The sequence below is a fragment of the Natator depressus genome, chromosome 7, assembly GCF_965152275.1.
Source record: "Natator depressus isolate rNatDep1 chromosome 7, rNatDep2.hap1, whole genome shotgun sequence".
NCBI classification, from domain to species: domain Eukaryota; kingdom Metazoa; phylum Chordata; order Testudines; family Cheloniidae; genus Natator; species Natator depressus.
In genome coordinates, this window is record NC_134240.1 from 31,390,469 (window position 1) to 31,407,202 (window position 16,734).

Sequence of the window (16,734 nt, forward strand, 5' to 3'; positions counted from 1 at the left end):
TGAAAGTGATCTCCTTTGACCACTCTCCTGCCTACACGTTAGACAAGTTTAAGAACCTTGCTGAATCAGGACCTAACAAAGGGATGTGGAAAATAGAAAGATGAAATACACAACACTTTTACCTGAACAGCTTTCCCTGGAGAACTGCACACTAAACTCAGAAGCACCCCCAGCATCTAATCTCACAGCATCTGTATCAGTAACAAATAAGGCAGCTTAAAATGAGAGATCCGTGTAAAAATGTTTATTTACTAATGTTTTTTTAATACAGTACCTTAAAAAAATTACACACCTTGGCTCCAATTAAAGTGGGGAGGAAAGGGGGAAAAAAAGGAATCTTAACAGCAGCAAAAAATTCATTTGTTTTTTACTCTGTAAATTAAAAAAACCCAAACCCAAAATATGCTTCTGAAACTTTGCGATTTAATTAGGTTACTGAAATGGAAAAACACAAGTCCACTATTCTCAATACATAGTTGGCTGTTAATGAATGTGTGAATGTGCGTGCATGTATGTGGGAGTGAGGGAGGCAGCTTGCTAAGTCAGAGGGAAAAGCTGTGAAAGTCAGTCAAAGAAGAAAACTAACTCAGCAGCAGGTGGCTTTCCCTACTCAGAACTGTTTGACATTTCTCCTTCAAGAGGGGGCAGGGGAAGCAGCATCATAAAGAATAGAGGAAATCAAGCTGACACCTCCCCCCCCCGCATCACACACCCTGAAAAACATTACAAGGTGAAAGCACAGAAATGAGCTATATAATATTCCCCATCCCAACCCTAAAGAGCCTCCTTATGGGAAACCAATGTATCTGGAACACATCCGACCTGAGCGCTGAATTCCCATTGCAAGGAGAGCTACACACAAATTTAAGAAAAGTAACCCACCCCAAAGTTACGAGAGAGGGGTTTAACAAGCCGTTTTGGTGTTTTTTTGGGGTAGGCAGGATAAGACACACGTGATACTTTGCAGGGGATTGTGGTCCGTCCAAGACAAGACACTCAGGACCCTGCAGTGCTGGCGAGAGCTGCTGGGGAATGGCCAATTTCAGTTCGGGCAACAGCTCCCCAGTTAGCCAAGCAAGGAAGATTTGCTCAGTGACTGAGCCCCATTTATTAGGAGGCTCTGGATGGAATCAGAGGCAAAAAGGATTTCTGCCTCTGCCTGCATTGAATCCCCACCCACTTCAGCTTCAGTCGTTCATAAGAGTGGATAAGGTAATGAAGTGAGCAAAGCTATGCTTCCCTTTTCAGGTGGCTTCTAACCACAGCCACTGCTGAGGGGATATAGGATTTCAAACAAATGCAGACATGTCACTGTTGTGCAAGTATGGAGGGAGTGGGGTCTTTTATTTAATATTTCCATCTGAAGTAGTGCTCAGAACGGGTCTGGACTGACCATCTACTTTTAGCCACGTAAGGGACAGCATGGCAAACATCCTCATTGTGCCACAATGTCCAGTCTCCCTGGCCTCCTTGATCCTGGCATGTGTGTGTTACACTGGATTGAGACCCACAAAACTCATTTCATACAGGCCACCAAATCACCAGTGGCTGGTAATGGCTTCTGATTGCTACCAGCTTGGGCTAGATTTGAACCAGTGACCTAGTGGTGAACAAAAGTCCTCCCATTCACCATCCCCTGAGCCATCCAGCCCCTTTTGTACAGGTGAAGTGTTTTTTTTTAAATGCATTTCTAGTGAGCAAGGAAGAACGTAAAAAGGGATTTTGGAGGTAGGTTTGAAGTCGATTTAGAAAAAACAGGCACATTATTCAACAGAACCCTTTTGTGTCACCCTTCCAAAGATGCTTCATCCTATACTAGGGCTGTACAACAAAAATTGTCCCATGCACCTTGACCCCTGCTACTGAAAACAGCGATGCAAGGAGGGCTTCAAAAGATCACCAGTGGGTTCCGAGTCACATGATACAATGAGATTCCTGCAGAGCGGAAACAAAAATAGCGAGGAGGGAGGGAGAGGGATCCTTATTTTCCAAGAGAGGGAGAGCCCAGCACCAAGCTGGGAGAAGAAACTGGCTTCTTTTCCTCCATCGTCGAGCAGAGCAAGGTCCTGAAACGAGCCAGCTCAGCCTTTAACAACACACCATGGCATGGGGCGATGGGTCCCTGCTGGCATGCATTCATACCCATTGACCGGCTGGAACAGGCACTCCCAAGTCTTGGGGATGCAGCTCCCTTGCATAGGCACATTAACTGGAGCGACAAAGGGATCTGCAAATCAAAAGACTAGTCCATCTGCACTTTGTTCCATGGAAACACCAGTGGTCTCTGCTTGTTCTGAACCCATAGTCCCAAACCATCCTCCTCCTATCAGGAGGCATGGTGCTGCCATTGCTACAACAAGGGAGGACTCAAGCCTCTTGCAGGGATGGCGACCAACCAGCTTCGGTATGGGACTCAAGAGTCCGGGACGAAAGCCCCAACTGTAGTTTCATTATTCTAATGATATGAAAAGCTACACCATCACCAAAAGCCAGGACGGCAGGCTTTGTAGGTTAAAAACGTAATAGGCAAAACTCCATTAAAATGCTTGAGTGCAGGGGACGTACATGGGAAGGGCCAACTTACGCATTTGGACTATGTTAAGGCAGCAGTGAAGAATCCTAAGGACCATCCCTTTCTCCTCTCAAGGATGGAGTCTGTAAAGGAGGCCGGGGCAGACCTTTTCCAAAATAACCTGGTGAAAGTTTAAACCCTGTGTGACCACTAGAACCTGGAACTATGGGATGCTGAATGTAGTTTTACAGGACAGGTGTAAACACACCATCAAGCTGAGGTACTGTAGGGTCTATGGGTTTGACTCTGATCTCAGTCAGACCAGCATAAACCAAGAGACAAATGGAGTCACTTCATATTTAAACTGGTTTGACTCAGGCGGAAATCAAAGGCCTTCTCTACACTGGGATATTGATCCATGGTTAATATTATCTGACAAACAAGGGATACCACACCCTCACCCACACATTGGATCCTTTTCTACCAGTGCTGGAATCAATTCTCTAGCAGGCGGTGTTGAAAACAGTGTGGTCCAGTCACCTATACCAGTCAAACCACTTTCAACTCGTGGAAGGAGGGGGCGATCAGTGATCGATACCCTACTATCAACCAGGGACAACCACTGCTTCCTGTCTATACTAGGAGAAGTGTGTGGACTTAAACCCACTAATTAGAGTAAGCGGAGGAGGAGGAGGATTTGGGACACGAAGAATGTCTGGAGCCATTTCCCTTTACCTGACAGGTTGATTTTGCTCAGACAGACTTGTAGCATAAGAGCGTGGATGACGGGAGCCCTGGAGATGGCTGCTAACTCGGTAGTGCTGAATGGCAAAGCAGACTCAGGAATAGGAGTCATTTAAGTGAGGATGTAAGACCCCTTTTCTCCTATGGCGCTTCTTTCTGCAGTTCCTGCACTGGAGAGTCCAAGAGACACCTTTCACCAGGCTGAATAAGGCGATTCTCCCTCCTATACAGAGAGGAGATTCCTGTTTGTTGCGTCTCATCTGTGTGCTAGGATTGGTTTTGCCTTCAGTGAGGGTCAAGCATTGGTTCACGCTATGTATGTTTGAAGCAGTGCTTAGACAGAGGCAGAAACGCAACCACCACCAAGGGACAGCCTTGCGTACAAGACTTCACCTGATATGGTGGGGGAAGTGGATCCACTTCTAACCCCAGGCCAGGATGGATCTTCTGGTAACAGGCAGAGTCCAATCTGCTTTGGGAAGGAGAGAAATTCAACAAAAAGGAACCCAAAAAAACACGGGAAAGGTTAAACCATAAAAAAAAGGGGGGGGGGGGACAGAAAAACTAACAGAGCCCTGTATGTAATGAGTGACTGGAGGTTACTCTACTGAGCCACGCTTTGCCCTCCAACCCAAAACCGAATCAAGAGGAGTTCTGGTTCTGATAGATTGACGCTTTCTCCTTCAGCAAATCCAGACACAAGTGACAGCTCCAGCTCCCTGCAAGAAGAGGTGAAGACTCAGTAACTAGGCTTTCCCAGAATGCTTAGTGAACTACATGTGTGTGAGGGGGCGATTTGCCTGCTGCTGAAATGTGGCCAGCTCCAGGGTGTAATACAGCAGCTGTTTAACAGGACAATAATCTGTTGTTCTAACATTGCTCTAACAGGCAATGCTATCTAGGGTGCCAAACTGGGGTCTATTTCCAGCTCTGCCAACTTCCCCTCTCTGTACCACTATTTCCTCTCCCAGCCTTTGTTTATTTAGAATGCAAGTGCTTTGGGTCAGGAACTGCCTCACTATGGGTTTGTCCACACAGTGTTCGTCCACACAGTGTTCATACTGCTTTAAACTATACCAGTTTGAAAATGTTATAGCTAAAGCTGCACAACCCCCTAGTATGGGAACAGTTCTACTGGTGCCTCACGCCAGTAGTTTATTCCAGGATCTTGGCTGGGGCCTCTAGATATTAAACTACTAATAATAATGCATATGCGATAACAGGTCCCAATCTCTCGAGCCCTTAAACCCTACCACCGTACTAACAACAATCTTGGCTGAGCCCCCAAGGTGCTACCATAATATTACCAATAGTGCACATACAGTAACAAGGCCCAGATCTTGGTTGGGGCATCCTAGGGACTACTGGGGGTGGGTGGAGGGTGGGCGGGGTTATGGTATTGCTACCCTTACTTCTGTTCTGCTGCTGGCGGTGCTGCCTTCAGAACTGGGCAGCTGGAGAGTGGTGGCTGCTGGCTGAGAGCGTAACTCTGAAGGCAGAGCAACCGCCAGCAGCAGCGCAGAAGTAGGGATGTATGGTATGGTATTGCCACCTTACTTTTGCGCTGCTGCCTGCAGAACTAAGCCCTTAGTTAGCAGCCGCCACTCTCCGGCTGTCCAGCTCTGAAGGCAACGCAGTAATGAGGGTGGCATGGTATGGTGTTGCCACTCTTTACTTCTGTGCTACTGCTGGCAGGGCACTGCCTTCAGAGCTGGGCTCCCGACTAACAGCCACCACTCTCTGGCCACGCAGCTCTGAAGGCAGCACAGAAATGAGGGTGGCAATACCACGACCCCCCTAAAATAACCTTGTGACCTTCCTGGCAACTCCCTCTTGCGTTGGACCCCCAATTTGAGAAATGCTGGTCTCCCTCGTAAAATAAGTATTGTACAGGGGGAAAGCACACAAAAGACCAGATTTCACAGTATGTGATGCATTTTTCATAGTCGTGTATTTGGTAGGGCCCTAAACATATCCTAGCAGGTGTTAATCCAGGACTATGTGCTCCCAGTATGCTAGGAAACAAAGCCCCCAAGGTCTTCAGATATTCCTGCATCTAGATAACATTAAGTGAGAGAATTAAAAGGCAATTTAAAATTAACATGGGTGAATCTAGACCAGAGATTGCTTCTGGCTGCTCAATTGTAACCAGTTTGCTTTAAAACCATGAATCAGTGCACTGTGCAAGGAAAGGTGGGGCTGGTGGAAAATTTGGACTCTGCCACTGTACTCTTGATTTTGCTACCAATGCAGAAATGTTTCCACACTTGGCAGGATGCTGTCCCCATACTTCCTTCCTCAGGATGCCTAATGACATTCCTACCACATCCCAGTTGGCATAGAGACAGTGATGATTTAGTACCAGGAGAATCTACTGGAGTGGGCACTGCCCGGAGAAGGTGTATTTGACTATTTCGACAGCAGGCTGAGGGACGGAGGTCCACAGACCTCATCTAATCTGACCTCGTGCATGTGACAGACCAAAGAATTTCACAGGTTCTGATGTAAGCAGAAACATCTCTGATCAATTTCAATGGGAGTTGCACCTGTTTCCTCCAAGGCTGAATTTGTCGGCCCTTGTATCCAAATCCTCCCTTTTAAAACTCAATATTGGATGTTTTTCTAGCAGATCTGCTCCAACTCGAACATCAACTAATACAGGATAGTCCCATGGCCAGTGATATACACAAGGTTAGACTAGTTGGATCACAGTGGTCCCTTCTGGTCTTGGAATCTGACTCTAAGAAAGCCAAGGAAAGTTATGGGGAACTTGGAGTATTTGTGCAGCACCTAGCATAATGGGGTTCTGTCCCATGACTGGGCCTCCTAGGGGATACCCACAATACGAATAAGTAGAGTCCCAACCGAACCCTACACTTAACGCAGTGTTCCCTTCACCACAACATCCTACACACACCACTTAGCACATTTGTCAGTTTAAGAGGCACCCAGGACTGGAATAAGTAAGAGGGGGTGCTGCTGCAAATTAGAACTGTGGGGCACTAGGCGGGGGAAGGAATAACTTAGGCAGCAGGGGGATCCATTGGTTAGGATCATAGGGGATCAGCAGAGCTACGTGTGTCAGGGAGCTCAGAGCTGAAATAGCAAGCGAGGCTGTGCAGCAACTCTGAGGGACCTTGGCAGAGCTAGCCAGGCCCAGAATAGTAGGGGATGTTATACGGGATTCAGAGATATGTGGGAGAAAGTTGCACACTTCCTGCTCGCTATCCAATGCTATCAATCACTAGTGCTTAGAACCAAAATCAGAATTCTAAAGAGAAACAAGAGTGGGCCAAGGAGCACTACATTTACCTTCGGGTGGCTCTGACATGGGCGGAGTTAGACAGTACATGTGATACCCACGATCACAATCGTCACAGAAGAGCAGCTGGTCCTAAGCAGAGGGGGGAGGAAAATAAAGGAAAATTCGGATGATTCAACACAGCTTCACAAAAGGGCTCTATTTACAAATCACAGCATGATTCTGCCATCCCACAAAGAACAACAGAGGGCGCTTTAGTGACATGCGAGTCTAACCAATCCCTCAGGGTCTTCACCAAAGATTAGACCTGCCACATTTGACACTAAAAGCATAAGCCTGTACCACCTGAGCCACAGAAGTAACTCCATTAGCTGATAGCAGTAGCAGATTCCTATGTGAAACAGCCACTGAAGAGGTCCGTGTAACACCTGCAGGGCTGGATCAAGGCATAGGCGCTGACTCCGCGGGTGCACCGGGGCTGGAGCACCCACGGGAAAAATTAGTGAGTGCAGAGCTAAGCTCCCCTCCCCCCGCCCCTCCTCCTCCTCCTCCCCCCAGAGCGTGCCGCGTCCCCACTCCTCCACTTACCTCCCAGCATTTCCCACCCAGCCACTTCCAAACAGCTGTTTGGCGGCATTAGCATGCTCCGGGAGGGAGAGGGAGGAAGGAGAGGGAGGAGCAAGAACGTGGTGCGCTCAGGGGAGGAGGCAGGGAAGAGGCGGGGCTGGGGCAGGGATTTGGGGAAGGAGATGGAATAGGGGCAGGGAGGGGGCAGAGTTGCAGCGGGGACTTTGGGGAAGGGGTTGGCAGAGGCATGGCAGGGACGGGGCCTCATGGAATGGGTGGAGTGGGGGCATGGAGGGGGTCAAACACCCAGGGGAAAGAGGGGAAGACGGCGCCTATGCTCACATGCCTAGGGTCCTGGCTCTTAGATTCACGTTAAAAGGTCAGGATTTTAGGTTTTGATTTTCTACCCTTTGGGACTGCAAAACAAATTCTGACAGCGTGACCTGAGTGTGATGCAGAGACGTCTGCCTGAGTCTGCAGAGAGCCTGAGACATTAGCTCTGAAAGGATGGAGCTTCTCCATAGGTGACTAATGTAGCAATGCCCGTCTGAGTCTGTGGGGAGCCGATTAATGGCTCTGAGAGCGGTGCTGCCCCATGTGTAACCAATACAGCCTGCCTGTATCTGCAGAGATCCTTAGGTAATGGGAGAAGCAACCACCAAAACTAGTGAGGAAGCCACATTGCCCAACTGGAGTAGAACAGTCCCCTGACCTGGGGGAGAGGGCAATGTGATGGTACACCTGCAGTCTCAAGCTGCATTACTCCAACCTGGAACACACACTCCCCGAGAGCCTACCTTGGACATTATCCATAATCCCACCTCCCAGGTAGTCTCCATTCAGAATTTAAACTCCCACAGTAAACTCCATTCCAAAGATTATTCTCCTGTCTCTGCCAAAACTGTGCAAGTTGCTGCTTTCGCTGTGCAGCATGGCGAGATGTAGGCAGATAATACTTGGGGAGATAATTTCTGGACACAAATGACATGTACCCCTCGGGGCTTGCTGGTCCCCTCTTTAAGCCCCCGTTTGCAGCTGTGGATGCCCAAAGTGTCAAGCTTGCTCTGCCATGATCGATCCCGCCACCACTGAAGGGTACTCACATCGTTCTCCGAGGTGCCACAGATGTTGCAGCATTTACACTCGATGCACTGCCAACGGTACGTCTTCACTGCTGCCATCATAACCGGAGTGAACTGGAGGCAAGAAGGGTGCCCTGCCAAGGGGGATGAAACAAAGCCACACATGGATGTTAGACATGTCAGGCCTGGACAAGTGGCAAGAGTTCAGAGAAGCAAGAGAAATGGAAATGAAGCATGAAACATAAGGAGGCAGGAAGATATATAGAGGTTATTTCCAAATAGCAGCAACTGCAATGGTGACAGCTCTTGCCCCCAGAGAGGGGGAAACAGAGAAGGAGCAGTGCTAGACAAGGAATGAAGTAGAAACAGAGAGATGTTGCTCCAGACAGCAGAGGAGAAGGCTCTCCAGCTAACAGGAGAGCAGGGTAAAGAAACAGACAGATGGGGATGCTGAAGCATGGAGCGGGGAAGTGACATGCTCATGGTCACAGAGACAGTCAGTGGCAGAGCCAAGAGTTTAACCCAGGAGTCCTGACTTCCAGTCTCCCACTGCTCTAATCACTAAAGAGCTGGTTTATCATTCTACAGCTGGATATGGAATCTAGAGGTCCTGAATCCCAGGCCTCTTCTTGCTCTAACCCATTAGACCCCTCTCCCCCTCCAAAGCTGGGAACATAACCTAGGAGCACTGACTCATAGTCCCCCGGCTCCTCCTTCAGCTGTCTTAAGTGGGACAAAAGAAACCAGGTAGCCAAAAGATTGCACTGGCCTTAAATAAAAGAGCAGAAATGCTCCTGGCTCTCGGAAGAGAGACATCAGCTTCCCATCATGCATCACTGCAGCCACCCAATAGGACAAATAAGGGGGCATCCAGCATAAAGAACAACCCCAACTCAGTGAAGTTGAGCAGCAGCAACACCTCATGCTGGACCATGGGCATCCAGCCTCTTGAATGCAGGTATTGCAAATCAAAGTACCTGATCGCCCGCAGTCCGAACATGACACCAGCTCCTCTGGGTGCCCAGTCTTCTTATTGATTTTTGAGTCTCCCAGGCAGAAGTCGCAGTAATTGTTGGGCAAAGCCAAGCCATCAGGACCTTTCTTGGCTGTATGGAGAAGAGCCAACCCCACCCCACCAAACAGAGAAAAGGTTATTTAGAGTGAGCAATGACACCTAGAAGGAGAACATTCAACGAGATTCCTGTAAGGACTCTGGCCCACATAAGCTTTCAGATGCAGCAGAGATGAGGTCACGGCGTAGCAGATGTACCCACTTCTAGATCCCTGCATGGATACAAATTGTATATCTATGGATATAAAGCAGATACCCATGGAGATGAAGGGCTCTAGTGACAATGAGCGAGACCAGCTGGGCCATGGCTAGCGACCAGGCCAGGAACAGCAGCAGCAAAAGCAGCAGCATGACGGGCTGCCACTCACAGGAGCCAGGACCCAGCCTGGCAGCTCCTCTGGTGTGGCTGTACTGCCCCCAGCCCTACCCACTGGGGCAGGCACAAGGATCACCAACAGCTGTCCCTGGTCATGCTACTGTGTGCAAACAGCTCACACACTCCTGGACAGGAGTCCCTTCCATGCAGCAGTGTGCATCTCCTGTCCAAGAGCGTGCAAGCCACTTTCACATATTAGCTTTTGCCGCTGGTTTCGCTCGTTGTTGCTAGAGCCCTACAACTCTGCAGATATCCACAGGTAAAAAGCGGATATAAATTTTGTTTCTGCAGTACCTTTCATTTGCGGATCTCAAAGCACTTTAGAAACACAAAGCCTCACAACTCTGCATGTAACAAAGGTAACTGTTCTTTTACCTGTGTTATGCAAAGGTAGACAGACACATAGAGGGGAAGCGTTTCACCTAACACACAGCTAGTTAGGGCAGAGGTAGAAAAAGAATCCAGGAATCCTGAGTTGTGGTTTGGCTAATCTAACCACTCTGCTAATTCCTCCAACCTAGATTACATTGGTTCCCACGGATCCCAGGTGTCTCAGCTCCCTTCTCTAACACACTATGCTCTTAGAGCCAGGGACAGAACCAAGGAGTCCTGACTGAGCCCCTCTTGTTCTAGCCTTCTAGACCCCCCGCTTCCCTCCTAGAGGTGGAGATAGACCACAGGAGTCCCAGTCATATTCTTAGTTCCCTCACCACTACCCTCTGGCCCTAAGGCTACAGAAGAGCCAGGACACACAGGAGATGGGGTCAAGACAGGGGCTAAAGGTCTTACACTTCTGCTCCTCAGATCTCTGAGAGACGGGCGTCGGGGGCTGCGAATCTTCCTTATCCTCCCCCTCCTCCTCGGCCAGATGGGAGTGAGCATAGTGGTAACTGAGCCCAGGGCGGTTCTTGTAACGCTTCCCACAGACTGCAAAAGAAAATGGGGATGGGTCTGTGCTCCTGGCAGGCACCAGAGCCACAAACATCGCTGCTCATGTGCAACCCCCCAGATCTCTGAGACAGCCCTTCCCAACCCGCCCTTCTCCTGAAGACACAGCAGTTAACAATGTAGAACAGCCAGCATGGCTTCAGGAGGCTGCTTCATGAGCCAGCAGACTCAGTGTGTCCAGACCCTGAGAAGCCATGGGCATTTCTACCTTTGCTGACTGTAAGCCATAAATCCTTCTACTTTCCCCCTACCTCTCCTGCTTGCCCAGCAGATCTTCATGAGGATGAGAAAGCTTTGTCCAGAACAATCCAAGCCATGAAACACAGAAGGAAATTCCCCATCTTCTCTTGGGTTTAAACCTGCCTAACTCTGAAATTCAGGCCTGAGCCTCCTAAAGATGGTGTCTCCTTGGATGCATCGTTTCTCCGATCAAGCGACACTGGAACCAAGCTGAAGGCATCCCACACAGACTCTCGGAAAGCAACCACCACATTATCCCCACACACACTTCTGTTGCCTCTGCCTGCTTTGCTGTCCCTAAAAGGCAGCTGCTTTACAGCCACAGGGGGTAGAGAAAATGCCTGTTTTCTATGCAATAAATCAACCTCCCTTGCAGGGCTGGAAGTAGAGAGCATAATGCCCCTGGAATTGGGAGCCACTTCCCCAGTCTACATTCCTTTCTTACCATTTACCCCTGACATTGTTTGGTACCAGAATGGCAGCCTCAGAGACCAAAGCCCACAGAACAGGAACAGCGCAGGCAGCATCAGCACAAGTTTCTCCCACACCCTCTGGCCACAAGACAGCCAGGACAAGTCCTACTGTGAAGGGACTTCCCCACCACTGTGGGGTGGCAGACTGAGATGTCAGTCTTCATGGCATATCCACTGGCCTCTCAGTGTCAACAGAAGGCTTCTGAGAGCTGGCGCCACTGGGAACTGGCCTGAGGCCAACCTGACTCATTTCATGTACTAGCGAACAATCAGCAGTCAGATGGTAGCTGCTTTTGGTCATCACCAACAGCCTAGGCTGTATTCGAACTGGTGAGCTGGAAGTGAGGGGCTCGTATTCTACCCCACATCCTGAGCCACCTGATACCCATTATAGCAATTACATCTTGCTTAAAACAGAACTGGGGGTGGGGGGCAGGGACAGACACAACAGGTTTTCTGTTGCAATCCACTCCCTTTGTGCCACTGGAGTGGGAACCTCCTACAAGTCTACAGCTTGGGAAACCCTCAGTAGCCAGAGCTGGCTCTTATGCCTCCCTCTTTGCAGTTCCCAGCATAGGGGTGGTGTGCGTGTCTCCCTCTCAGGAGAGGCTGGAGCACGATGTGCTACTGCCATCCCCAGCTGGCACACGGTTCCTCAGGGATCATGCCAAGCATTCCCCCTAGCTTGCTCTCATTTGCCTTGGCGGTGGAAGCTGGGCCACAGTAGAGGATCTACCCTTGCATGCAAAGATCCCTAACTTGGCCGTCTTGTTTTATCCCACTTAACCCAGTGAGACAAAACCCCCAAATCCCACTTATCGATGCCACCAAGCAGCTGAGGCAGAAGGGCAGTAAGCAAAATGTTCAGAAGAGTTCTTAGAAGAGCCTAAATCCCACTGAGCTTCAATGAGACTTGGCTTCCCTAAGTCACTTTTGAACCAGGGCTTAGGCACTGTTCCCACTATAAAGGGTTTGTCAGAGCAGCTCTATCAATAGAGCTTCATCAGCAACCCCTCCCTAGGCCATGTCTACTTTAGGGATTTTGACCTGCAAAATAGCTATGTCAGTCAGCGATACAAAAAGGAGAGATTGCTGACCGATAAAGCCATGCTGGCAGAAGTCCCTAGTATCAAACCAGCAAAGCCGTACTTTTACTGATACAGCTTGTTTTGTTCAGGGGGAATCTGGGTGTGCGTGTTGGTTTTACTGTGCTGGGATAGCGCTGTCCATGCTAGGAGTGATTTGTCAGTGTAGTATATGGACTGAAACCCACCCAACTCGTTTCATATGCCGGCCTCCCAACCACAGTCAGATGAGGACTGCTTTCAGTCACAATGACCCAGACTGGATTCGAACTTGTGGTAAGGGGTTTGGTACTCTAGCCCCACTCTGAGACAGCTGGTGTCCATTATATCTATTACATTCTGCTTGAAACAAAACTGGGGAGGGGGAAGAACAACAGTAAAGCACTCCCAGCGTGGACATGGGCTTTAGTGGAGACGCAACCTATACCACCAAAAAAAAAAAAAAAAAAAAAAAAAGAGTTCTTTTGACAGTATAACTTATACTAAGTCCTCGAACGAAATAAGCTAGGATTTTTTTTGCTGGTATAGTATGTCTACACTAACGATTTTACCGGCACAGCTTGTTGGTTACGGGTCACTTCTAATTGACATAGGTAGGCCAGAAATACTTTTCAGTGCGGGCCATGCCTTAGGCTCCTAAGTCACTTAGTTGCTTTGGATAACTTTACTTAAAATCCCTATTACCCACGCTTACTAGTGGGTGGGAATGGAGTCCTGGCTGGATAACAAGGAGGAGAGAGGCAGGGAGGAGTGAGGGAAAGCGATGAAGCTTAAACTGGGTCTTGGAGAGGGATGGATTAATTGAAGCTTGCCAAGATTTGCCGGGAAAAGCAAAGCTGGGGACAAGAGAAAGACCAAGCCTCTTGGTTATTTAACTGAAGACTTAGATCTAGCAAAGAAAGGGGAAAAAAGGCAAATCCCTCTAAAACCACTTTAAGCCACAGTCAATTTACATAGCGATTGAAATGCCCATTTGCCAAAGGGAATTATTGCTCTCTTAGCTCTGTGTAAACACAAGTACAAACCAGGCCTGGCTAGCTCCTCCAGCAGCACTGTTCTCCGGATACTTCTGCTGTGGCAGGGATCTTGCACACACTGGCTTAGATGGAATGAAATTGGACTCTGAGCAGTCATTGGGAAAGCCAGGGTTATGGTTAGCTTCTTGATGGCTGACCTCTAGTCTAGGCAATACCACATTATAAGTATTTAATCGTCATGTCGATGAGAATTAAAATGTCTATTCTTTATTCTGCGTATTTCATTCAAAGACCCCAATGCACTTGACAAAGGGGGATATTTATCCACCACTTTATAGATAACAGAAATTAAGATCCTTGCAAAGATCATGCAGAGTCTCCGACGTCAGAGTCTGAAGCAGAACTCAGGAGTTCTTACTTCCATCCCCACTTTGTTCTAACCACTATATCCCACTCCCCTCCTGGAGCTAGGAAGCCTGACTCCTTCTCTCCTCTCCTCCCCACTCCAACCCACTAGACCACCACTCACCCCTCCTGGAGGTAGGGCTAGAGCCCTGGGGGTTCTGACTCTCAGGCCCTGGCTGTAACCAGACAATACTGTTGCACCACAGAGAACAGAGGCAGCAGAGTGGCTGGGGGAGGGTAGGAGAGCCCATACGCTGAATTTCTCTTCACTATAGATGCCACGTAACAAATGATGGGTGATCAGGCCTCATGTGAGGAGTTTAATGAGGTCACTGAAGTATGCACTGTTACAGAAAATTGCAGACCCATAACTTTGCTCATCAAATATTTAACAGAGACTGCAAATTCCAGAGGTCCAGCCAACGCACTGGCTTGCCCAGGAGCCTTTTGGACCTGGTGTTGCATTAATATCTAATCCCGGCTGTGGAAGAAAAGGGAAGCATTTGGCAGAGCCGTGCAGGTGCAGCTTAAGCGAGATGGGGTAGCATATTAGCTAGGAGGCACAGGAGCCCAGTGAGTCAAAAAAGCCACCATAAGTCTAAGCTAAGAGGCGGAATGGCAGCATACGGAAAAACCAATTTGACTCTTATTACACCATCATTTACCAGCTGGGCATGTGTCACTGGTGTCCTTGCCAGGCCAGGAGGCATTGCTACAGCAGCCAACAGGGACCAGTTCAAGCCGTCCCACCCCCTTCAGAATTTTGAGGACAATGGTCAACACCCCACATGATGTCATTCATTCAAACATCTTGCAGTTTTAACGGACCCATAACATCTCCATTTCTCAAAAGGCATCCCCTGTGATAACCCAGAACCCCTAGTATAAAGATGGTCCTTATGTTTCAGAGGAGGCCTAGCCAGCATCATCATAGAGGGAGAGAAATCATGCTTTTTTTAAGTACATATATTTGAGCCAAAATCTCAATGGCAGTTGATAACCTTTGACCCTCATCCAGAGTCTGACATGGCCGGGTTCTGACAGAGTAAAAGCACAGTGCCTATTCCAGTAGCAATATACTTTGGCATTCCTTGAAGGAAAACAGTCATGCCTCAGCCATTCCAGAGTGGGTCTGATTTATCACATGAATTTACTGCTGGCGAAAAGGGCCAGATTGACATCCCAAGACAGTGAGGCCTCTGCATCCACAGCACCAGGAACAGCCGGGCAAATTTCTCCCCGCACTGTGGGCAAGAAGGAAGATTTTCAAAAGCAACTAGCAATTTTGGATACCCTGTTTGAGACATCTTTGAGGGCCTGATTTTAAGCAAGTGCGTGGGCCCAGCCTCTGAAAAACAACTAGTCTGACAAGGGAACTTGATAAGTTTATGATCAGGCTAACATGACAGAGCTGCCTGCGATAGCAGGGACTGGACTCAATGAAACAGGAGGTCCTTCTTAGTGTAATGTTCTGAAAATCAGGTCCCTTTAATAAGGGCACTCAGGTTGGGCAACCCAAGATTACCAGTCGCATTTGAAAACCATGGCCAAAGTGAAAGGGGAAGCTCAGTCTCCATGGCCCATTCAATCCATGGCCTTTCAGGCAACAGGAGAGCCAATCTGTGCCAACTGTGGTGGCGGTTTGGTTTGATTTTTCTTGGTGCTCTGGATTGAGACCCCACTCCAAAGAGTTTTAAAACTAACATTCCAGGAGAACAAAGTCAGGAGGAAATAAAAAAAGCAGACAGAGAGAATGGACTACCTCGGTCGGGAGGTTTCAAGGTATGCTTTTGTTTGTAACTATCTGAAATACAGAAAGAGAATAATGAGAAAAAAGGTGAACACACCATAGGTCACACACATGGCAAGCAACAGAGAGCAGAGTGATTTTAAAAGGAGAAAATAGGAAAAAATACTGCTTAGTTTTCTTAAAAAACTGGTGACAATTCTACCAGGACAGTAGGAAGGAGAGACAGAAGTAATTGCAAAAACTCAGGATTTTGTACATTCTTTTGCCAATTTAAAGTTCAGAACTGCAGGAATAGCCGCTCCCTTGGGCTGCTTAAGCTTTTCCAGTGGCATTCCCACTGACAGCTAGGAAGGAAACAACAGCATAGAACTCTGCAAGGGGCAGCATGGGACGAGTTCTTGGGGGACGTAGTGGCTGCTACCAAATCAGAAACGGAGTCACACACAACAGGGACGTCATAGAAATCCCATTTACTTGCCCTAGATACGCGCTTGATGTATTCATTCCCGGCAGGGCTAGTATGCCTTTCTGTTGCCAATAAAATTACTGAAATTGAATCCCATTAGAGCTAAAATTAGCTCTCCCACACCACAAATGTGGCATGAAAACCATGTTTCGTGGCCAGAGCATGGACCAAAAGGTCTTTAGGACAACAATCAGCAGAGCAGCGACTATATCTCCAGTAGGACAGAATTGATCCCTGCCCTCCAGCTGAACTATGAGGTCTGAGAAGAGGGAGAGGACAAAGTAATTGGATTCCACAAACCCTGCAGCAAACAGATAGCTGAGTCATGTATTGAATAGCATAGGGAAGGGTGGGTAGGGCTTTTCCAGGCCCATAAAACAGACTGAACCTAGAAATCAAAGACAGGAACCCTGGTTAGTGGGAATGAGACCTCCGTGTTCATTCTCCCCACTACCCATACAATCAAGAGGCAATTCTCACCGTTAGATTCAGAGACCCTGGCTGGACATTAATATGGAGCTCTGACAGCTCCTTGCAGCCGAACAAAAAAGTAACATGTTGGCACTGCTGCCAGAAATGCCGCTCACACCTGTGGTGCAGGCTAAAGTGTTGCAAGAATGCAAGCGGAGTGACCAGCCGTTTCATGCAGTCCAGATATCTGCAATGGCCTCCTTGCTTAGTGAACATTCTGCTGGAGTAGGAGAACCTACCCCCAATGCCAGATATTGCATGTGTCCTTCCAGGAAATAAAACAACAAACTGGATTCTCCGCACC

General features: G+C 48.4%; 1 protein-coding gene across 4 annotated transcripts in view; it reads right to left on the reverse strand.

The window, feature by feature from the left end:
- Window positions 1-213: 213 nt before the first annotated feature.
- The window catches only part of DPF2 (double PHD fingers 2), a 43,706-nt gene continuing 27,185 nt past the window's right edge, over window positions 214-16,734 (reverse strand). The window contains exons 7-12 of one of the 4 annotated variants that reach the window (XM_074957946.1): window positions 15,506-15,547; window positions 10,405-10,542; window positions 9,145-9,273; window positions 8,189-8,301; window positions 6,569-6,650; window positions 214-3,975 (exon numbers count right to left, since the gene is read on the reverse strand). In XM_074957946.1, the coding sequence (XP_074814047.1) occupies window positions 3,899-3,975; window positions 6,569-6,650; window positions 8,189-8,301; window positions 9,145-9,273; window positions 10,405-10,542; window positions 15,506-15,547 (581 nt within the window). In that variant the 3' untranslated portion in view covers window positions 214-3,898. The remainder of the gene's footprint in view (window positions 3,976-6,568; window positions 6,651-8,188; window positions 8,302-9,144; window positions 9,274-10,404; window positions 10,543-15,505; window positions 15,548-16,734) is intronic. The other 3 variants (XM_074957948.1, XM_074957947.1, XM_074957949.1) reach the window with 3 other exon arrangements.